The following is a 24,530-nucleotide window of genomic DNA, read 5'->3' on the forward strand; positions in this document are numbered from 1 at the left end:
TCTTTATCTCTCCTTCTATTTATTCTGAATCAGCCTTGCTTGATTAAGTATTCTTGGTTGCATATTTTCCCCTTTCAGCACTTTGAATGTATCATGCCACTCTCTCCTGGCTTGCCAAATTTCTGTTGAGAAATCTCCAGCTAGCCTTATGGGTTTTCCCTTGTAAGTTAAGGACTTCTTTTCTCCTACTGTTTTTAAGATATTTTTCTTTATCACTATATTTTACAAATTTAATTAGAATATGTCTTGGTGTTGGCCTGCTTTTGTTGATTTTGATGGGAGTTTTCTGTGCCTCCTGGATATGGATGTGTGTTTCCCTCCCCAGAGTAAGAAAGTTCTCAGCTATTATTCTTCCAAGTATGCTTTCTGCCCCCTACTCTCTTGACAAGAGAAATGTTTACGAAGGAATCACCACATTAGTTCAGGTACAGGCCTAAAATCAGCCAAGCTTGTTTGAACCCAGTGTCATTCACCAAGCTGGCCTCCATATCTCCCTTTTCACAGTCAACTGCTTTGCTATATGACTCTCAAATGACAAATATTTAGACCTACTTACACTGTTCTGTCTTTAGATAATTTATATTTAAAATATTCAGACATTTGGTCCCAACTTTGGAGTTCCTACACATCTAATCAGGCTGCACCTATAATATATGGAGCCTCAACACTAATCCTTAAAATGTAGATATGGGTCAAGACACTTTCAGCCAATAAAAAATTCAGACTTTCACTTGTGTGTACACTCATGCACAAGAAAAGGAGAGAAAGGGAAAACAAAAGAGGTGACAGAAGAGAACACAGGAACAAACCTCTCTGACCTCTGCCATAGCAACTTCTTACTAGACACATCATCAAAGGCAAGGGAAACAAAAGCAAAAATGAACTACTTGGACTTCATCAAGATAAAAAGCTTCTGGGAACCCAGGTGGTTCAGTCTAAGTGTCTGCCATCAGCTCAGGTCATGATCCCCAGATCCTGGATTGAGCCCTGCATCAGGCTCCCTGCTTGGTGGGAAGCCTGCTTCTCCCTCTCCCACACCCCTTGCTTGTGTTCCCTCTCTCGCTGTCAAATAAATAAATAAAATCTTAAAAAAAATTAAAAAATATAAAAAGCTTCTGCACAGTAAATGAAAATAATCAACGAAACTATAAAGCAGCCTATGGAATGGGAGAAGATATTTGCAAACGACATATATGATAAAGGGTTAGTAGGTGAAATCTACAAAGAACTTTTCAAGCTCAACACCCAAAATACAAATAATCCAGTTAATAAATGGGCAGAAGGTATGAACAGACACTTTTCCAAAAAAGACATACAGATGGCTAACAGATGCATGAAAAAATGCTCAACATCACTAGCCATCAGGGAAATACAAATCAAAACCATGATGAGATACCATCTCACACTTGTCAGGATGGCTAAAATTAACAAAAGAAGAAACAACAGGTGTTGGTGAGCGTACAGAGAAAAGGGGAACCCTCTTGCACTGTTGGTGAGAACAAAAATTGCTGCAGCCACTCTGAAGAACAGTACAGAGGTTCCTCAAAATGTTAAAAATAGAACTACCCTATGATCTAGAAATTGCACTAATAGGTATTTACCCAAAAGATACAAAAATACAAATTTGAAGGGATACATGCTCCCTGATGCTTATAGTAGCACTATCAACAATAGCCAAACTATGGGGAGAGTCCAGATGTCCATCAACATAAGAATGGATAAAGAAGATGTGGTATCACCTCTTATACAATGGAATATTACTCAGCCATAAAACAGAGTAAAATTTTGACATTTGCAAGGACATGGATGGAGCTAGAATATACTATGCTAAGTTAAATAAGCCAGTCAAAAGAAAAATACCATATGATCTCACTCATATGTGGCGTTTAAGGAAGAAAACATGAGCATATGGGAAAGGAGAAAAGAAAAAAGGAGAGGGGGAAACAAGCCATAAGAGACTCTTTTTTAAAATGTTTTAATTTAAATTCAATTTAGGGGGCGCCTGGGTGGCTCAGTGGGTTAAAGCCTCTGCCTTCGGCTCAGGTCATGATCTCAGGGTCCTGGGATCGAGCCCCGCATCAGGCTCTCTGCTCAGCAGGGAGCCTGCTCCCCCCCGGCCCCGCCCTGCCTGCCTCTCTGCCTACTTGTGATCTCTCTCTGTGTGTGAAATAAATTTAAAAAAAATCTTAAAAAAAATTAAATTAAATTTAGTTAGCATATAGTTATTATTAGTTTCAGGGGTAGAATTTAGTGATTCATCAGTTGCATGTAATACCAAGTATTCATTACATCAAGTGCCCTCCTCTTTAATGCCTATCCCCCAGTTACCCTACCCCATCCAACAACCCTCTAACCATAAGAGACTCTTAAGGATAGAGAACAAACTGAGGGTTGATGGAAGGAGATGGGTGGGGGATGGGCTAGATGGGTGATGGGTATTGAGGAGAGCACGTATTCTGATGAGCACTGGGTGTTGTATGTAAGTGATGAATCATTAAATTCTACTCGAGAAACTACTACTGCACTGTATGTTAACCACCTAAAATTTAAATTAAAAAATAAAAATTTAAAAAGAGGTGATAAGCTTTATGAAAAAGGGAAACCTTAAAAGTATGCAACAATTGTAGATTATGAAGAATTAGAAAGGAGAAAGGCTAAAACATTAACATTAATTTCATTGTGTAAAGTTAATTACAATGATGCTCTATTACATAAAATGTTTCCATTTATTTATATGTAGTTAATCGAAAATACCATTGTGGCTCTGAAATTGGGTGTATCTAGGTCTAAATCCCACTTCTACCAATCATTTATAAACAATAAAGATACCAGCAGTATTGTAAGTCTGCTCAAGAATTAAGTCAGCTAACACATGGAATGAAAATACAGCATTTAGTTTATATACATGTAAATAAACATTAGATTTTCTTTCTTCTCTTTCTCTTAAATATGAGAGCACAATGGCGTGCTTGTAATTAAACATTCTCCAGATATTTGTTATTATGTGACCTGATTATCCTAGATGCTTACTGAAAGCATCTAGGAAAGATATTCCTTTGAGTGAAATAGTAAGGATAAATTAGTAACTGAAAAAAGCATGGACATGGTAATTTCTAAATCAATGTCCAATAATAAAGGCAACATTCATTAGACTCACTTTCTTCCAGCTTTAATGAAACTGAGGGATTGCTTCCTGTTTCATCCACAATTCCTTCCCCACCTCCTCGAGATCTTGAATTCCAGACTTTAATCACTTCAACATCATTGTCACTGCCACTGCCGCTTGAGCTACTATCTTTCTTCCCTTTTTTCCCCTTTGTTTTTTTCTTTCTATAAAAGAAACAAATTCAAACTCTTACGGAAGCACAGAAAAGATACAAATGCCAATTATGAGAGAACAATCAGCAATTTGGGACTTTAAATGTGTCAACATAGGACACAAAAATTATTCAATTTACTTTGTATAATCATCGGAGCTTAAACTCATGGAGGTTTCGTCGGAATCTGAAGCTATAAATTCATCCATACTGTCTTCATCAAAGTATCCCTAGAGGAAAAAAATGATGAATGTTTTAATAGTTTATTTCAACTTATATTGAAAATTATAATGATGTTTACTTTACCTGAGGGTAAGTTAATTGTCATGGGATAAGAAAGAACTGAAAGAACTACCATAGATTAGAAAAAAGAAAGGAGACATCACAAATGTGATTACTAAATGCAATGTGAAATCTTGGATTGAATCATGGAAAAGAAAAAGGACATAAGTAACAAAAACCGATGAAGTCTACTGTTTCTTAGTTAATACTATTGACTCAATGTTACTTTTTACATTTTTATCATTTTACCATGTTTATACAGATGTTAAGAATAACATTTAATACTCCTTCCATAATCATAATGTATTCTAACATACAGAAATTAACTAGAAATAAAATAGGTTGAATTATGGTACTACAAAGCAAAGGAAAATTCTAATATATAGATCTATATAGATCAACCTTATTCCTAAAATTATTCTGCTTCCAACAGATATGTCTTAATCAATTTTAGGTTACCTGATTTACCTTATTTTCTTTGCTAATGTAGTCCAGCTGCAAACACCATGGATGAGTCCAGATTCTACTTAACATCTGAAAATCTTGAAAAAGTTTTGCACCTGCCTTTCCTCTTCCACCTTCACTGCTATTACCTACACCTGATCAAAAAAAAAAAAGCACTTAATGTTAAGACATAAGAATTCGCTATGTCAGGAGAGGTGGGTAGAGGGATGGGTTAAACAAGTGATGGGGATTAAGGAGTATACTTGTGAATGAGCACCTGATTTTTATGAAGTACTGAATCACCAAATTGTACATCTAAAACTAATTACACAGTATGTTAACTAACTGGAAATTAAATAAAAACTTAGGAAAAAAAGAATTCTCTATGTCAACCAACATGCTTCTAAATTAGGGATTTTAACTTTATCTGCGCCATGGACTCTTGGCAGTATAGAGAAGTTTATAGACATATTTCTTTGATTAATGTTTTGAAACACATAAAGTAGGAAAACAAAAGAAACCCATTATATATAAATGATCAAAATAGTAAACATATTTGTGATACAGTAATATGTGTACTTTGTTAATGCATTAAATAACAAAATATAGCAGCAAGTCTAAGAATTATCTGAAATTCTGAAGTCCTGATAAAGGTAAATAATTTTGAGATATCAGTAACAATAGAAATATTTGATTTCTATTGATAACAAAGTGACAGTTATCACTAACAGTACTATGGTTTATTGCCCACATTATAATTGGGAAAAAATGCTAATTTTCATCAGAGGTTAATAGAAATTAATGTGACTTTTTCTCATTCCAGTTCACATACCTCCCAATAATTCCATCTGTGGACCCTGGATTACAAACTCCTATCTTAAAACTGATGGTTAACAGAGGGGAGGCAAGTAGGGAGATGTGTTAAAGAGGTGATAAGAATTAAGGAGTGCACTTGTCATGATGAGCACAGGGTGATGTATGGAAGTGTTAAATCATTATATTGTATACCTGAAACTAAATTTACACTGTATGTTAACTCATTCGAATTTTTAAATTTATTTTATTGGGGGAGGTAGACAGAGAAACTGCTAAGCAGCTTTTGGCTGAAACCAAGACTTAAACACTTAACCGAGGTACCCTGGGCACCTAGAGCACCTGCGCACCCCCAACGAACTGGAATTTAAATGAAAATTTAAAAGCTCTTGTTTTAGATAAAGCCTCTCTGTATCCAATCTTTCAGAAACTCTTTTCCAACTATTAAACAAAAAAATGTACTCCTAAAAATAATTTTTCATGTTGAAAACATTACATTTCTTCTGCTCAGAGCAATTTCAACAAAATCGTATTTTTTCTATGCAAGCAAAATGAAAATGAAATGAATGCGCATTTCATTTATGACACTTATCAAGGAGATAAGATGCAAAACACAGCTGATTAAATTTAAAAAGCAGCATTTAAGCAATAACATTTTTCTGCCCACAGTTTTAAAGATGTAGATTCACAATTAATAAGTCTTGCCTCCACTCATGGCAAGAGAAAATTTAATGATATGAAACACTAATAAAAATGCATGAAAATCTGGTAGTGATTACTTTGCCTTGTAAGTGGTATTTCCACTGTGTATAATAGAAATCACTACTGTGAAAATGAGAAATCTAATTTCTTGATATACAATTGCTCATAGCATTTCTTTATAATTTTTTGCTTCTGCAATAACAGTAGATATGTTCTTTTACACTCCTGATTTTAGTTGTGGCTCCTCTATTACTTTGCAATTACAGCTAAAAAGGTATCAATTATGTTGATCTTTTCAAAGAAGCCAATGTTGGTTTCAATGGTTTTTCTGTGTTTTTTTCTCCTTTATATTTATTTCTGCTCTAGTCTTTATTCTTTCTTTCTACTTGCTTTGGGTTTAGTTTGCTCTTACTTGACTTCCTTAAGGTGTAAGTTTAGATTATAAACAAGATAATTCTTCTTTATAAATTAGAGGCATTTACAGTTAAAATTTTCCCTCTTTAAGCATGCTTTACCTGCATCCCGTATTTTAGTACCTTATGTTTTTGTTTCCATCCATGTCTAAATATTTTTTAATTTTCCCTGTGATTTTTTTTTTTTTTGATCTACTAGCTATTTGGGAGTCTGTTATTTACATACATTTGTGAATGTTCTAACTTTCCTTCTGTTACTAGCTTGTAATTTCATTCCCATGTAGTTAAAAAACATTTTGTGTGATGTTGTCCTTTTATGCTAATTGAAACTGGTTTTACAATCCAAATTGTGGTCTATCTTGGAGAATATTCCACCTGTACTTGAGAGGAATATGTATTCTGCCGCAGCTCAATGGAGTGTTCTTTCAGAGGTCTGTTAAGTCTGGTTGGTTTATAGTGTTTTCTAAGTCTTCTATTTCCTTGTTGATCTTCTACCCAGCTCTATCCAGTTCTACCCAGTTCTATCACTGAACACCTTATGAGTTAAAATTAATGTAAAGGAGGGGCACCTAGATGGTTCAGTCAGTTAAGTGTCTGACTCCTGATTTCAGCTCAAGTCATGATCTCAGGGTCACGAGATCAAGCCCTGTATCAGGCTCCATGCCAGGGATGGAATCTGCTTCAGATTCTCTCTCCCTCTCCCTTTGCAATCCCCCACCCTACCACTCAAGTTCTCACTCTTAAAAAAAATTAACGTAGGGACGCATGGGTGGTTCAGCGGGTTAAAGCCTCTGCCTTCGACTCCAGTCATGATCCCAGGGTCCTGGATTGAGCTCCACATTGGGCTCTCTGCTCAACAGGGGGCCTGCTTCCCACCCCCCTGCCTGCCTCTCTGTCTACTTGTGATTTCTGTCAAATAAATAAATAAAATCTTTTTAAAAATTAATGTAAAGAGAGATTTTTTTAAAAAGGCAATCTAAACTTTATCATTTTATACTCTAAGAAAGACTTAAAAGCCAATCCTTGTTTTGTGGGGGCAAAAACTACTCTTGCACGTACCATAAATACCTTCTATCATAGAAAAACTTTATGAAACTTTCAGGCCAAAGTAGCTAAGATAGTAAAAGGGAGGACATTTTTAAAGGGAAAGAAATTCTACCTAAAAGGGGAAAAAAGTTTTTTCTACCTACACCACTGATTTATATTAGAGTTGATATTCTCTGTGGGAAATGGGAACCACATAAAAAGGATATGTTAATAACCTAGCCAAATAAATATCCACAGAAAAATATTCTCTACTCAAAAGACCATTGACAATTATTACTGAATTATTTTTTTAAAAAAAGATTGACTCCAAATCACTTAATTTAGAAAATATACCAAAAAAGGTTAAATGAATACATGATTAATTAATCATGACAATCTGTTATTGAACCTCATTTACACCTATAGTTTTTACATGAGATGTTATTATGGGGTCTTTGGTAAACTGAATAATGGTCTCCCAAATATATTTACATTCTGATCCACCCATGAGTTATTCTATATGGGAAAAGAAAATGTGCAGATGCAATAAAAGGTAAGGACCTGAAATTGAAGAAGACCATCCTAGTTTATCCCAGAGGATCCAATGCAACCACAAGAGTCCCTATAAGAGGAATCCAGAAGTGAGAGTTGGAGAAAGTGAATATGGAGAATACAGACAGCCACTAAAAGCTGAAAGAGACAAGGAAATATTTTCCCTCCCTAGAGAGGCCAGTAGGAACCAGCCCTGCTGACTTTAGCCTAGTAACACTAACCCTGGACCTTCAATGCCCCAAAACCGTGAAAGAATAAACTTGTGTTGTTCTAAGCCATTACATTTGTGGCCATTTTCTACAGCAGCCAAGAGGAAATCAATACAGCATCCTAGTGAAATATTTATCAAACTAAAACTTGGCACACAACAGAATCACCTGGGCAATGTGTTATACACATCCTTGGATTCCATTCCTACAAATTCTGATTTCCTAGATATGTGATGAGGCACAGAAACCTAAACTTTCTAGGAAGGTTCTCAGATGCTTGTTGTGCTGCAAACTAGGGTACAAGTCATAAATAAGAATGGCTGGGAAAACTCACTGCTTCAATTAGTTTGCTAGGGCTGCCACAGCAAATCACCACAAACCCAAAATCTTACGAATACAGAAATATACTCCTTTATAGCTTGGGAGATCAGAAATTCAAAATCTGTCCTACTGAGCCAAAATCGAAGAGTCCACAGGGCCACCTACATTCCCCCTGGAAGCTCCAGTAGAGAATTTATTCCTTGCCTCCTCAGACACATGGTGGCTGCTGGCATTCCCTGACTTGCAGCCACATCAGTCTTTGCCTCTGTGGTCATAATTCTTCTTCTTCTGTGTATATCAAATCTCCTTCAGCCTCTCTCCTGCAAAGATACCTGCAATGGGAATTAGGAGCCATCTGGGACAATCCAGGACAACCGTCTCATCTCAAGATCCTTAGTTTAATCACCTCTAAAAAATCCCCTTTTCTTATAAGGTAACACAGGTTATAGGACCTAGGTAAGATCTGACATCTCCAGGTGGTCATCGTTTCAACCTACCACACTGCCTTAAGTGCCCTTCAAGGTTATTCAAGGATGAAGACAGTAGATGTAAAGCAAACATTCCAAAAATACAATACTTAAAGCTTTTTATATTCAATTTCCCTTTTGACCCCTTATAAATCACAATTATACTATTAAAATAAACCAGTCTCACTGGCATATTCTGATGATCAATACAGCTATAATAAACAGGGAATTGGAGATGATCATAATAAAATACCATGGGCTAGATCAATAAATTTTATAAAGTTTCCCTAAGTCCTGAAAATTATTTCAAAAAATTTTCTACATAAATGATTAAAAAGGGTTGATCTAAGAACCTTGGAAGTGGTTTGGCCACTAAGAATTTGGAAAGACCTTTCAGGATTTCCATACTGTTTTATCACAAAATCCTTACCAATCAAATATTTCCTTTGTACTATTTCAGAAATCTGATTTCGTTTCCTCCAATGCTCCTTCAGTTAATCTATAAGACTGAAGGCCACTTTTAAACATAACAAAGACTTAGGAAAGCCTAAAACCCAAGCAATAACGCAACTACCAAGAGGTGCCCAAAAGAATTCTTCGTATAATGAACAATAAGTGAAAAAGAGTACTTCATTGTTATTAGTTATTTCACTGCTTCAATACATCAATGCAGGTTCTATAAAGCTGACTTTAAGCAGATGGCTTTGTTTTGATAATCTAAACATATGCTGTTATATCTGTTCAAGTCTAAATCTAAATCTTGTAGTCATACCACTTTCTGATTAGTCATATAGTATAGGAATCTCACATAAAAATTACCAATCTTGAACTATGACGCAAAGACCACTGAACTTGGTTAACATTCTTTGGAGTATGCTTATTTATGCAGAAAGTAGAAGAAACAAAGGGATGATATTTTAAGTACCAGACAGCCCCCAGTTCATATCATCAAACAGCCCATCATTTGCCCAAATTCCCACTAACTTAAAAAAGTTAGGAGTGCTTCAAGCACAAATCGTAATATCAAGGGATCTGAAACTAATAATATCTCCAGAGCCCTAGCAGAAACAACAGCAAATCCTTTCTGGAGTAACCAAACATTATCCTGGGCCTCAAAGAATTACCACATATTAATATTCCAAGGGATATTAGGAACCTGTGGTCAAAAGTACTTAAATATACATATAGCAACAGGCAGCATGCCTGAAAAACTGACAGAAATTAGAGATAAAAGAAATCCATAAGGATTTCAGAAACTTGAATAATCAGACATAGATTGTAACTGTTTACTACTGTTTAAAGAAATGTTAAAGATAATCCTGAAAGTACATGCAAGACACAGGAAATCATAAAGAATGAAGAATTAGATGGAAGATAACTAAATAAAACTTCTGTAGGTAAAGTAAGCCCACCGAGGTTTTTTTTAAGTTTTATTCAGATATAGTTCACAATTTACCATCCACAATTCACTAATGTATTCACAGAGCTGAGCAACCATCACCAAAATCTAGTTTTTAAAACATTTTCATCACCCTCAAAAGAAACCCTATATCCCCAAGCCATCATCCACCAATTTCTTTATTTCTCCTATACCCCTAGGAAACCACTAATCCTACTTTGTCTCTACAGATCTGCCTACTCTGTACATTTCATCATACAACATCTGGTCATTTGTGACTGGCTTCTTTCACTTAGCATATGTTTTCAAGGTTGATATGTGTTGTAGCATGTATCAGCATTTTCTTCCTTTTCGTTGCTGAATAACGTTCTATGATATGCATATATCAAATCTGCTTAACCCTTCACCACCTGATGGGCATATAGGTTGTTTCTAGCTTTTAACTATAATGAACAATGATAGTATGAACATTCGTGTACAAATCTTTGTGAATTAAAAACAAAATCTTTGTGTATACAAGTGTTTTCCTTTCTACTGAGTATATACCCAGAACTTTAATTGCTGAGTTATATGGTAATTCTATATTGAAAATTTGATTGCCAAATTGTGTTCCTCATAAGTTAACACCATTTGACATTCAAAACCCGCAAAACACAGGGCTCCAATTCCTCCACATCCTCACCACTTGCTATTTTTCTATTTCTTGGATTACAGCTATCCTAGTGAGTTATAAAAGGTATCCCACTGTGGTTTTGATTCACATTTTCAATTATGTTGAGCATCATTTAGAGCAGTGGTTCTCAGGCTGCAGGTACATCAAAATAACCTGTAGGGATTATAAAAATGCAGGTTCCTGAGCCCTACTTCTGATCCACTTAATCTCTAAAGGGTGGAACTGGGATGCATGCATATGAATGTTCTCAATTTATGAGTACAATTCAGTGGCATTGAGTATAATCACAATGTTGTGCAAGGAAACATCTTCATGATCCTAGAAACTCTACACATATTAAAAATAACTGCATTTTCCTCTTCCTCAAACCTTGGTAACTACTACTTTCTGCCTCTATGAATCTGACTAATCTAGGTACTTCTAAGTAAAATGAAACAGTATTTGTCATTTTGTGTCTGGCTTACTTCATTTAACACGATAGCTTTGGGATTCATTAATATCGTAAAGCATCAGCATTTCTTCTCTTTTTAAGAGCAAATGATATCCCATGGTATGTATGTATGTATGTATGTGTATGTATGTATGTGTGTGTGTGTGTGTTTGTGTATATCACATTGCCTTCGTCTATTCATCAATTAGTGGACACCGGGATTGCTTCTACCTTTCTGGCTATCATGAATGTAGCTGGTGTGTAAACATGAGTGTGCAAGTATCTGTTTAAGTTTCTGCTTTCAATTATCTGGGTTATATACCTAGAAGTGGAGTTGGTGGATCACATACTGAATCACTGTGGAAATAATTCTGAATTTAACTCTTTGAGTAATGGCCACACTGCATTTCTGATAGCAGCTGCACCATTTTACACTGCCACCAGCAATGCACCAGGGCCATAATTTTCCATTTCCTTGACAATATTTATTCTTTCTCACTCTCTTTAAAGATTTTATTTATTTATTTGACAGAGAGATAAAGAGTACAAGTAGGCAGAGCGGCAGGCAGAGGGAGAGGACGAAGCAGGCACCCCACCGAGCAGGGAGCCCAATGCAGGGCTCAATGCAGGGCTTGATCCCAGGCCCCTGAGATCATGACCTGAGCCAAAGGCAGCTGCTCAACCGACTGAGCTACCCAGGTGCTCCATTCTCTATCTCTTTTCTTTTCTTTCTTTCTTTTTTTTTTTATAATACACACCCTATCAGGTATGAAGTGGTATTTTGTGTTGGCATTCAATAATAACTGGTGAAAATGTAGACCATCTTTTCATGTGCTTACTGGCCATTCTTTGGAGAAATGTCTACTAAAGTCCTTCACTCATTTTCCAATTGTGTTGAGTTTTATTGTCACTGAGTTATAAGAGTTCCTTATATATTTTGGTTATTAATCCCTTCTCAGATAATGGATTTCAAAATATTTTCTCCCATTCTATGGACTGTTTTTATGTACTCCATTTTTGCATGCTTTAAAACACTGCATGGATTTTAATACTGACTTATGCTTAAAATCAGGCTAACGTGGGGTGCCTGGGTGGCTCAGTCATTAAGCGTCTGCTTTTGGCTCAGGTTGTGATCCCAGGGTCCTGGTATCGAGCCCCTCATTGGGCTCCCTGCTCAGCTGGAAGCCTGCTTCTCCCTCTCTCACTCCCCCTTCTTGTGTTCCCTCTCTCACTGTGTCTCTCTCTGTCAAATAAAAAAAATCTTTTAAAACATCATGCTAAAGTTTACTGATTAAAAAATTAAGTAAAAACTGATGATTACCAGGAGGGAGGTATATGGGGGGATGGGTTAAATACCTTATGGAGCTTAAGAAGTGCACTTGTGATGAGCTCCAGGTGTTGTACAGAAATGCTGAATCATTATGCTGTACACTATAGTGTATTGAAAATAATATTACCCTATTTGGAAATTTAAATAAAAACTTTGAAAAATTAAGTATCCACATTTTAAAACATTAAGTGTTTACTGAAGGCAGAGGCTTACATGTAAAAATAAACATCTGATAACTAATGATAAAAGGAATAGTGCAAGATTATACTGAAAAAGGGGAACAAAGGAAAATTAAGAGGACTTTAATTTCTTTAAAATTTGTGAAAACTCAGTTCTTGATGACTTTAATTCCAAAAATATTAAGTATATTACAAATTATTACTATTATCATTAACACAAAACTGTTCCTAATACAAAAAGCAAAATTTAAGTGAACTTCTTAAAACCAAACAGAATCTAGAAAAAGGCAAATATAAAAACAAAAGAAATTTTGGAATGTGTGACAGAAAAACACCAAACATTTTAAATTCAAGTGAAATACATGGGTGAAATTTGAAAAGAAACACTGTGATGGTTGGTAGTGAGAATCAAGATAGAGTAGCCTTTAATATAACCCATTTGGCCTTTCATGTGTTTTTTCCAAAGGGAATATTATCTCAGGTTATGCTACTTTTTAAAAAATTTTATTTAGTTATTTGATCGAGAGAGCACAAGTAGGTGGAGTAGCAGGCAGAGTGAGAGGAAGAAGCAAGCTTCCGGCTGTGTAAGGAGCCTAACATGGGGCTCGATTCTAGGACCCTGGGATCATGACCAGAGCCAAAGGCAATTGCTTAACCAACTGAGCCACCCAGGCGCCCCATGCTACTTTAAGGAAAAAAAGCATCACATATAGTTGGGTGGAACACCAAACATTTTCACAACTGTAAGATTCATGATATCAGATGATAATTTAACAAACATAAATTTTCAGAAAGAGTTAAGAGGCAGAGTAATAGGGGGAACCTATGCTTGCATCCTCCAATGAACACAGCTAGATAAATATCAAATCATTCTGAACACCCAAGAAATCAATCTGAGGACGGAAAGAACAAACTGCACGACTAGAGGGAGGAAAGAGGCCAGCCACATCATGGAAGTTAGGAGGTGAGATGTGATTTGGAGAAGAAAAGAATTGCTGGTGATGATGCAGAGGAGAGGAAGCCCAGATCAGGAAAAGAGAGACAGAGACAGAGAGACAAGAAAAACACTTTCCCTACATCACTAATGAGGAAAATGAGAGGGGCTAATTATCACGAGTATCTACAAGCAGCAGAGCACAAAGTCTCCTTTTAGAATTCCATGCCATGGCCAGGGTGAAACCTGGCTGGCAAAGAGGTGCTCCTGTGAAGAAGAAAGGCAAAGGCCGGGGAGCATGATACCCTGGGTTGCACTAGGAGAGAGAATTCCCTTTCATGAAGAGCATTTGGGAGAAGGGCACTGCCTTTATGGGAACAAAAGAGCAGGCAGGTGCCACTGAGCTGCCCCATTCTTTAGCACAGGAGACACCTGCTGAGACCAGCTAACCTGCATCCCGGCCTCTTGTGCTTTATGGTAAATTCCAAGCCCCTGTGCATTCCTGCAACTACCCTTCTGGGACAAACCAGCACTAGCACAGTATGACGAGACCCTCCTCCAGAGGATCAGTCCATGTCCATGCATTGTAGGGTACCTAAAATGTAGAGTTCTGAAACCCAGTCTGTGTGCCTGTGATAAAACACAGGAGCACAGTGCCACAGGGTAGGCAGATGCTCAGAGACAGGGTGAAGGCATATATCTGAGGAATGCATGGGATAAGCAAGGGGAGACTGTTTACTCTTCTATGAGGGCTTTTTTGAACATTGGCAGATGCAAACTTCCCTCTCTGGGGATGAGAGAGATGGCTGACAACATTTTTAGCCCTGCCCATCAGAACAGACAGATTGAAGTGAGAAACATAGTGCTCACAGTGGAGGCTTGAGCTGCTTACACCAAACCCCAGCCCCCTGAACTCTGCAGGTGGTTTTTGTTGTTGTTGTTGGGTTTGTTTTTGCTTTTGTTTTTGCTAGGACAAGTATGCCTAAGACTCAGAGCAGGAGTACCACACCTCTCCCACCAGAAGACCAGCACAAACCCTCCACATGCACCAAGTCTACTCACAGAAAGCTGAAAAGTTTCAGCTCTAGGGGAAATAGAATCTAGCCTGTTTTAACAAGTGGACCAAAAAACACATAGTTAAAACTCACCACACACTGGAAAAGGAGTAAACACTCCCTGCTGCAGACAAGAAGAAACTATGCAGAGGACTGACCCGAAGGAAACAGCAGCAAAACACAACAGCAGAGTGTACCAGAAACACTTCTGAAGCACCAGGCCCTGGACAGTATATGACCTCTTCTTAATACAACCATAACTCTCAGGAGCAGAAACTATAATAGGCTTTAAGAGGACACAGGAGAAGACAGAGACCTAGACAAAATAAGATGGAGGAATTCACCCCAAAACAAAGAACAAGAAGAGGTCACAGGCAGGGATCTAATCAAACCAGTTATAAGTAATATGTCTGACCCAGAATTTAAAACAACAATTATGAGGATACTAGCTGGGCTTGAGAAAAGCAAAGAAGACACCAGGGAGTCCCATAATGCAGAGATAAAAGACCTAAAAACTAGTCACGCCAAAATAAAAATACTATAACCAAGACACAAAACTAACCAGATGTAATGACTACAAGGAGAGAAGAAGAAGAACGAATAAATTATATTAAAGATAAAATTATGAAAATAATGAAGCTGAAAAGAAGAGGGAAATAAAAATATTAGATCATGAATGTATGCAAAGGGAAATGAACGACTCCATAAAGCATAATATCCACATCATAAGCATCCCCTAAGTAGAGAAGGAAAAGGGAGCAGAAGGTTTCCTTGAGAAAACTATAGCTGAAAACTTCCCTAATCTGGGGAAGAAAACAGACATCCAAATCCAGGAGGCAGAGAGAGCTCCCATCAAAACAAAAAAAACAGGCCAACACCAAGACATATCATAGTAAAATTTGCAAAATAAAATAAAGATATAAGGACAGAATCCTAAAAACAGCATTGGAAAAGAAATCCCTGGGACATCTGGGTGGCTATTCTTAACTTCGGTTCAGTTCATGATCTCAATAGGGATTGAGCCCCATGTCTGACACCACACTTCAGTGGAGAGTCTGCTTGAGATTCTCTCTTCCCCTCTCCCTCTGACCCTTCTACCCTGCTCTTTCTCTCAGATAAATAACTAAAGCTTTAAAAAAAAAGAAAGAAAGAAAAGGAAATCCCTAATGTACAAGGGAATACAAATAAGGTTATCAGCACATCTAACCACAGAAACTTCACATGCCAGAAGGCACTGGCATGATATATTCAACATGCTGAATAGGAAATACATGCAACCAAGAATAACTGATCCAGCAAGGCTGTTATTCAGAACAGAAGGAGACAAAGAGCTTCCCAGACAAACAAAAACTAAAGGACTTTGTGATCACCACATCAGCCCTTCAAGAAATACTAAAGAGGACACTGTGAGTGGGAAAGACCAAAAGCAACAAAGACTACAAAGGAACACAGAAAATCTCCAGAAACACCAATATTACATTTAATACAATGGCACTAAATTCATATCTATCAATAATCACTGTGAATGTAAATGGACTAAATGCTCCAATCAAAAGACATAGGATGTCAAAATGGATTTTTAAAAAAAGACCCATCTGTATGCTGCCTGTAAAAGACTCATTTTAGACCTAAAGATACCTGCAAATTGAAAGTGAGGGGACAGAAAAATATTTACCATGCAAATGTATCAAAAAAAAAAAGCCGGAGTAGCAATACTTATACAAGACAAACTAGATTTTAAACCGAAGACTGCAAGAAGAGATAAAGAAGGGCACTATATCAAGATAAAGGGGTCTACCAAACAAGGAGATGTAACAATTGTAAATATTTATGCCTCCAACTTAGGAGCACCCAAAATCAGTAACAAACATAAAGAAACTCACTGATAACAACAGAATAATAGTAGGGGAGTTTAAAACCCCACTAACAGCAATGGATAGATCATCTAAGCAGAAAATCAACAAGGAAACAATGGCTTTGAATGGCACAGTAGATCAAATGGACTTAACAGATATATTCAGAACATTTCATCCTAACACAGCAGAACACACATTTTTTTTGAGGGCACATGGAACATTCTCCAGAGGAGATCACATACTAGATCACAAATCATGTCTCCACAAGTACAAAAAGACTGAGATCATACAATACATGTTTTCTAACCACAATACTATGAAACTTGAAGTCAATCACAAGAAAAAATTTGGAAAGAACACAAATATATGGAGGTTAAAGAACATGCTACTAAAGAATGAATGAGTTAACCAGGAAATTAAAGGAGAAATAAAGAAATACATGGAAGCAAATGAAAATGAAAACATGACAGTCCAAAACCTTTGGGAGGCAGCAAAAGCAGTCATAAAAGGGAAGTATACAGCAATACAGGTTTACCTCAAGAAGCAAGGAAGTCTCAAACATAAAAACCTAACCTTAAACCTAAAAGAGCTAGAAAAGAAATAGCAAATAAAGCCTAAAGCCAGAAGAAGAAGGGAAATGGCAAATACTAGAACAGAAATAAATGATATAGAAACAAAAAAGAACAGAACAGATGAATGAAACCAGGAGCTCTTTGAAAATTTTAATAAAATTGATAAACTCCTAGCCAGACTTATCAAGAAGAAAACAGAAAGGACCCAAATAAATAAAATTACAAGTGAGAGAAGAGAAATCACAACCACCACTACAAAAATACAATTTTAAGAGAATACTATGAAAAATTAGATGCCAGCAGACTGGGCAGTCTGATGGATGAATTCCTAGGGGCATATAAACTACCAAAACCAAAACAGGAAGAAACAGAAAATTTGAACAGACCCACAGACAGCAAAGAAATTCAATTAGTAATCAAAAGAACTCCCAAAAAGGAGAAGTCCAGGATCAGATGGCTTCCCAAGGGAATTCTACCAAACATTTAAAAAAGAGTTAACACTGGGTGCCTGGGTGGCTCAGTGAGTTAAAGCCTCTACCTTCAGCTCAGGTCATGATCCCAGGTTCCTGGGATCGAGCCCCGCATCAGGCTCTCTGCTCAGCAGGGAGCCTGCTTCCCTTCCTCTCTCTCTGCCTGCTTCTCTGCCTACTTGTGATCTCTGTCTGTCAAATAAATAAATAAAATCTTTAAAAAAAAAGATTTAATACCTATTCTTCTCCAGCTAGTTCAAAAAAATGGAACGGAAGGAAAACTTCCAAAATCATTCTGGGAGGCCAGCATTACCCTGCTTTCAAAACCAGACAGAGACACCACTAAAAAAAAAAACAAAAAAACAGGGCGCCTGGGTGCCTCTGTGGGTTAAGCCTCTGCTCAGGTCATGATCCCAGGGTCCTGGGATCGAGCCCCACATCGGGCTCTCTGCTCCATGGGGAGCCTGCTTCCTCCTTTCTCTCTCTGCCTGCCTCTCTGCCTACTTGTGATCTCTGTCTGTCAAATAAATAAATAAATAAAATCTTAAAAACAAACAAACCAAAAAAACCAAGTATAAGCCAATATCCCTGATGAACATGGATGCAAAAATTCTGAAAAATATACTAGCAAATGGAATCTAACACATACACTGAAAGAATCATTCACCATGATCAAGTGGGATTTATTCCTGGGCTACAAGGGTGGTTCAGTATGCACAAATCAATCAACGTGATACACCACATTAATCAAAGAAAGGATAGGAACCATATAATACTCTCAATAGATGCACAAAAAGCATTTGACAAAACAGAGCATCCATTCTTGATAAAAACCCTCAACAAAGCAGGGATAGAAGGAATATATCCCCACATCATAAAGGCCATAGAGGAAAGACCCAGAGCTCACATCATCCTCAGCTGAGAAATACTGAGAACTTTTCCTCCAAGGTCAGGAACAAAAGAGGGATGTGCACTCTCACTGTTATTAACAGTGAGAGTTAATAACATGTTATTAACATGTTACTGGAAGTCCTATTCTCCCAAAGAGACAACAAAAAGAAATAAAAGGCATCCAAAGGGGCAAAAAGTGCAAAATTTCACTATTCACAAGATGGCATGGTACTCTATATAGAAAACCCCAAAGACCCCACTACAAGTAATACATGAATTCAGCAAAGTCAGAGGATAAAAAAATCAACATACAGATACCTGTTGCATTTCTATATACCAATAATGAAGCAGCAGAAAGAGAAATCAAGGAATCAATCCCAGTTACAACTGCAGCAAAAACTGTAAGATACCTAGGAATAACCTAAGCAAAGAGGTAAAAGATTTGTACTCTGAAAACTGTAGAATACTTATGAAAAAAAATTGAAGAAGACACAAAGAAATGGAAAAACTTTCCATTCTCATGGATTAGAACAAACATTGTTAAAACATCTATACTATCCAAAGCAATCTACACATTCAGTGCAATCCCTACCATAATACCACTAGCATTTTTCATAGAGCTGGAACAAACAATCCTAAAATTTGTATGGAACCACAAAAGACCCTGAATAGCCAAAGCAACCCTGAAAAAGAAAAGCAAAACTGGAGGCATCACAATTCTGGACTTCAAGCTATAGGATAAAGCTGTAGTCCATCAAGACAGTATAGTACTGGCATTAAAAAAAGGATACAAAGATCAACTGAACAGAATAGAAAAACCTACAAATGGACCCACAACTATATGTTCAAGTAATCTTAGACAAAGCAGAAAAGAATATCCAATGGAAAAAAAGACAGTCTCTTCAACAAATGGTGCTGGGAAAAGTGGACAGCTATATACATAAGAATGAAAATGGACCACTTTTTGTGTACCATAAACAAAAATGAACTCAAAATGGATAAAGACCTAAATATAAGACAGGAAACTATCACAGTCCTAGAGAAGAACACAGACAGCAACGTTTTTGACTCTGGCTGTGGCAACTTCTTACTAAACCAGTCTCTGGAGACATGGGAAAGAAAAACAAAAATGAACTATTGGGACTTCATCAAGATAAAAAGCTTCTCAGGGCATGTGGGTGGTAAGTTGGTTAAGCATCCAACTCTTGGGTTTTGGCTCAGGTCACGATCTCAGGGTCATGAGATCAAGCCCCATGTTGGGCTCCATGCTCAGCATGGCATCTGCTTGGGATTCTCTCTTTTCCTCTCCCCAAGTCCTTCCCCCTGCTACTGTTCTCTAAAATAAATAAATAAATCTTCTTATAAAAAAAGATAAAAAGCTTCTGTACAGCAAAGGAAACAATTGACAAAACTAAAAGGCAGCCTATGGTATGGGAGAAAACATTTGCATATGACATATCTGATAAAGGATAGTATCCAAAATCTATAAAGAACTTAACAAACTCAACACCCTCCAAAAACAAGTTAAGAAATGAGCAGAAGACATTAATAGACATTTTTCCAAGGAAGATAAATAGATGGCTAACAGACACATTAACAGATGCTCAATATCACTCATCACCAGGGAAATACAATCAAAACCATGATGAGATTCCACGTCACACCTCTCAGAATGGCTAAAATTAACAACACAGGAAACAACAGGTGTCAGCGAGGATGCAGAGAAAGGGAACCCTCTTACACTGTTGGAATGTAAACTGGTGCAGCCACTCTGAAAAAGAGTATGGAGGTTCTTTAAAATGTTAAAGGTAGAAATACCTTATAATGCAGCAATTAAACTATTATATATTTACCCAAAGGATACAGAAATACTGACTTGAACGGGTACATGCTCCCTGATCTTTATCATAGCATTATCAACAGGAGTCAAATTTTGGAAAGAGTCCAAACATCCATCAACTGATGAATGGATAAAGAAGATGTAGTGTGCATATACAATAGATATTACTCAGCCATAACAAAGAATGAAATCTTACCATCTGCAAGGATGTGGAGAGAGGCAGAGTGTGTTTTGCTAAGTGAAATAAGCTAGTCAGAGAAAGACAAATACTATGATTTCACTCATATGTGCAGCTTAAGAAACAAAATAAATGAACACAGGGGAAGGGAAAGAGGAAGAAACAGAGAGAGGCAAACCATAAGAGACTCTTAACTACAGAGAAGAAAGTGAGGGCTGCGGGAGGGAGGTGGGCAGGGAATGAGCTAAATGTGTGATGGGTATTAAGGAGAGCACTTGCAATGAGCACTGGGTGTTACATGTATGTGATGAATCACTAAATTCTACTCCTGAAACCAATATTCCACTATATGTTAACTAACTAGAATTTAAATAAGAACCTTAAAAACAATTATACTTTACAGAGTTTAGAAGCTTTTATTACTTAGTACTTTAGATATCTGCTATCACTTAAAATCACAACGAATGAGGCCCCCTTAGTTCTTAAATATTGCACTGCCCTCAACAGTATACACTTTAAAAATCTATATATGAGCTATTAATATCTTACTGTTGGTTACTAAAGACAAGTGATTGTCTAATATTTGAAAACACTGTGGCTGGCATTTTCTCTAAGATAAAACAAAGTTTTAAATGAAAAAAAATTATTAAATTAAATGACCAAATTTAGTACCCTTCGTTACTCATACATTAATGAAAGATAGCTCTGGACATCCCTTTTTTTCTTTAACTACGCAGTAGCTCTCTCACTGGGATGAGTACACTTGTTTTCTTAATCATTGTCTCTAATTTCTGTCATCCAAAACATGAAGGTACATTAAATCTAACAGTTTCTGAATACAAATAAAAATGTGTGCCTTATTACAAGTGACTTTCTTCTAAAAGTCACTAAAAATGTGTTTATAATATAGCAAAAGAGCAGCTCTGTAAAATACTAACATTCAAATTGCTTTCCGCAAAGCAAAATTATTCTTGAGAACCATCATCATTATCCTATTCTCTAAAATGCACTGCTGTTAAAAAAATAAAACAAAACAAAATGCACTGCTGTTATAAGATGTATCACTGTAACTAGCGATATGAAATGAGATATCATTTTACGATTCATGTACACACTTCCACTCCCTATTATTTTTTATAATTTGTTTTATCCACAACAGCCAATGGGTAATTTCTAACCTGTATCCCCTATATAAACCTGACATTTCACTTGGGGAAAGTACCAGAATAAGGTGACTAACAAGAAAGAAATCTCACTCCAGACCAAAAAGAGACTAGGTTTAACAGTGACAACCTTGAGCGTACAGTAACAGACACACACAAATACATGAATTTACTGATGATAAAACAACAACTATTCATTGTATTTTTAAAAAACCCATAGAAAAGAATAAGACAAAGATATCTGTTGCTTAATCCTCATAATGAATCCATCCTCATAATGAATCCATCCAGAAAAAAAAAACAATTCCTGTTAGCATTTTGGTGTATTTTAGGCATTTGTGTATGTTTATACTATAATGTTGGGAGCATAATGTATGTCCTGCCTTGCATTTTGCTTCTTTTCCTTCAACCTTTGTCAATTTGATAAATGAGAAATGATTTCATGGATTTGATTTATATACCTTTTATTACGGTGATTCAATTTTTTAAATAATATACTGGAATTTTATACATTTTCTTTTATAGAATTATTTACACAAATAATTTTCCTGAAATAACAGCTCTTTACAAAATGAGGGCATTACTCCAATACACTGTATATGATTTTTCACCAGTTTGTTCCTTAGTTTAGTTTGACAATTTAGAGTTTTTTAAATTAGAAATATTTTGTGCCTTTACAAAACGAACATATCCATTTTGTTCAAATGCACAACTGAAAAAGAACAACTTACATGGTAAAATTACTAAAACAACACTCACCAGAAAAAGAATGTCTTCTGAAGATAAAAACAGTAAGTACATTTGTTACCTGTTAAGTGATCTAAGTAGTACTGATAGAGCTTGCATTGAATAGGAGTCATTCTCACAGCTAATACATATTCATGTTTTGGAGGCAAGAACTTTGTTAATGCTGTATAATCTTTCCTCTGTAATTAACAAGAAAGAGAATGAAATTAGTTAACCTAAATATATGATAGGAATTGACTGCTCTAAGAATCATCATTGCTTGCAACTAAAAGATACACATAAAGAAATAGGTACCAAAAATACAAGAAAACATTTTCTTAAATATACTTAGCCTCTTCAATCATGTAATCATCATTATATGATTATAGTTAATATAGTTCATATGACTACACAATATGATGCACTGGTAAAAGGACACTGCAATATACCAAGCAGGTTTTAAATTGAAGTGGTCATATTACCAAGAGGGTAATTTATTTTTTCAAATGGTTTTTTCTATATAGAAAAGCAAAAAAGAAAAAAGGCGTATAGGGGATACAATAAACAGTGTTGGGGAAAAAAGACTTGCTTTAATCATACACTAAAAGCAATGAATCAACCTCTGATGCAGTCTGGTTTGTCCTTTGGGTAAGATGTGCCATTATGCCAGAGAATAACACATAACTTTAGGGAAACTGTTTACCTAGTTGAGAAAGCAAGCCATGTATACATACTCTAGATACCATTTAATTATATGAACAAGAAAGAAAGAACACTAACGTTCTAGGTACAAATATGACCATTAAACCAGGAAAATACTGTCTAGGTGGTGGCATCAATACAAAAACAGAGAACCTGCTGGTACCTGTGGCTAACCTGAACAAAAAGGATGACTGCTTTACATGAGGGTAGAATATCCAGCCAGAAGAAGAGCCCAAGTTTGTTTGTTACATCTTTGTGGCTTATTTGTTACATCTTTGTGGCTACAATTAGTATCTAGTGTCTAAAGAAAAGTGCAGAGTCTGAGATCTGCTAACTGCTGGCTCAATCTCAACTCTATTCATTAATACAGATTCACTAAATATCTGTATGTAAACACTATTAACCCACTCAGGTTAGTGTATGATGTCATAATAATAACTGTTTCTTCAGGATCACATTAAAAACAGCTCCTCCACAATTCATAACTGCCTTCCTACAACTATTTCAAATAAGTGAGGTTCAGGCCACTCTACTATAAGATTAGTGTAAGCATTGGAATTTCTTGATCATAATAGCTATGTTCCTTTTACATACTCCCTATCTTAAAGATGGGGAATCTAAACATTAACATATTAAAATATGAAACTATATACCTGGCAAATGAATTAATCAATTATGCTATAAATGGAATGCTTTTTTAAAATTTAAAGTTTCAAAAACTTTTGAAGACAATGCAAGGAGATTTAAGTATAAAACGATATACTGAAAAAACGGGAAAGAAAACACAAAATAATTAAATTCAGAAAACATTTCGGGATTATAACAGTAATAATATTTTATTATATGGAATGTATTTGTACCTGAACACATCCAGCTAACATCTCATAGAGAATGTGAGCACGCTTTTTCATCACTCTGACATCTACCATGGTAGAATCTGCACACTGACCATTTTGGATTGGATTTATAAATCGATTCCTGAACTCCTTAATGGATCCCAGCAAATTTTCCTTGATAAAGTTAACCATGCAATGATCTAAGAGAGAAGACATTAGTTCACTAATAATAATACTGGCTAAAAGGGACTCAGAAAAATTCTCTGATAAAATGTTCATGTCAAAAACACGCCATGAAAGCATCAGAATTAGCTACAAAGGAAGAAGAGCAAACTGTGTATAGACTGAATATTGGTTTTAAGTCTGATCTGGAACTGGATTACCCAAACCAGATGAGAAATTCAAATAAAAACCATCCTTAAATTCTAGACATGAATATTTAAAAACAATACCTAAGAACATTTTATTCTAATTCACTATTCTCTGTAACAGATATGGAGTATAAAACAAGTATGCTATAATTCTAACCATGATTTTATGGTCAGCAAAGGGATCTTGTGAAAAATACATAGATACTGAATCAAAATAATAAAATCAGGTAATAAGCCATCATATCAAACTTTATATTAACTGATCTAGTTCCAGAAGCCCTTAACAGTTATCAGCTGCCCTATACTACATAGGACCACAATGTGAAATAACCATTTTTTCCACCGTTTCAATATAATTTTATTAGTAGTTATTACATAA

At 36.1% G+C, this 24,530-nt stretch overlaps 1 protein-coding gene across 5 annotated transcripts in view; it reads right to left on the reverse strand.

Moving 5' to 3' along the window:
* The window catches only part of ATRX (ATRX chromatin remodeler), a 294,269-nt gene that overhangs the window by 79,866 nt on the left and 189,873 nt on the right, over nucleotides 1-24,530 (reverse strand). For all 5 annotated transcript variants that reach the window (XM_032840596.1, XM_032840595.1, XM_032840594.1 and 2 more), the window contains 5 exons: nucleotides 23,805-23,980; nucleotides 22,325-22,442; nucleotides 4,068-4,198; nucleotides 3,459-3,547; nucleotides 3,158-3,330 (listed from right to left, as the gene is read on the reverse strand). In XM_032840596.1, the coding sequence (XP_032696487.1) occupies nucleotides 3,158-3,330; nucleotides 3,459-3,547; nucleotides 4,068-4,198; nucleotides 22,325-22,442; nucleotides 23,805-23,980 (687 nt within the window). The remainder of the gene's footprint in view (nucleotides 1-3,157; nucleotides 3,331-3,458; nucleotides 3,548-4,067; nucleotides 4,199-22,324; nucleotides 22,443-23,804; nucleotides 23,981-24,530) is intronic.

Source organism: Lontra canadensis, unplaced genomic scaffold, assembly GCF_010015895.1.
Source record: "Lontra canadensis isolate GAN:19392208 unplaced genomic scaffold, GSC_riverotter_1.0 scaffold114, whole genome shotgun sequence".
Lineage (NCBI taxonomy): Eukaryota > Metazoa > Chordata > Mammalia > Carnivora > Mustelidae > Lontra > Lontra canadensis.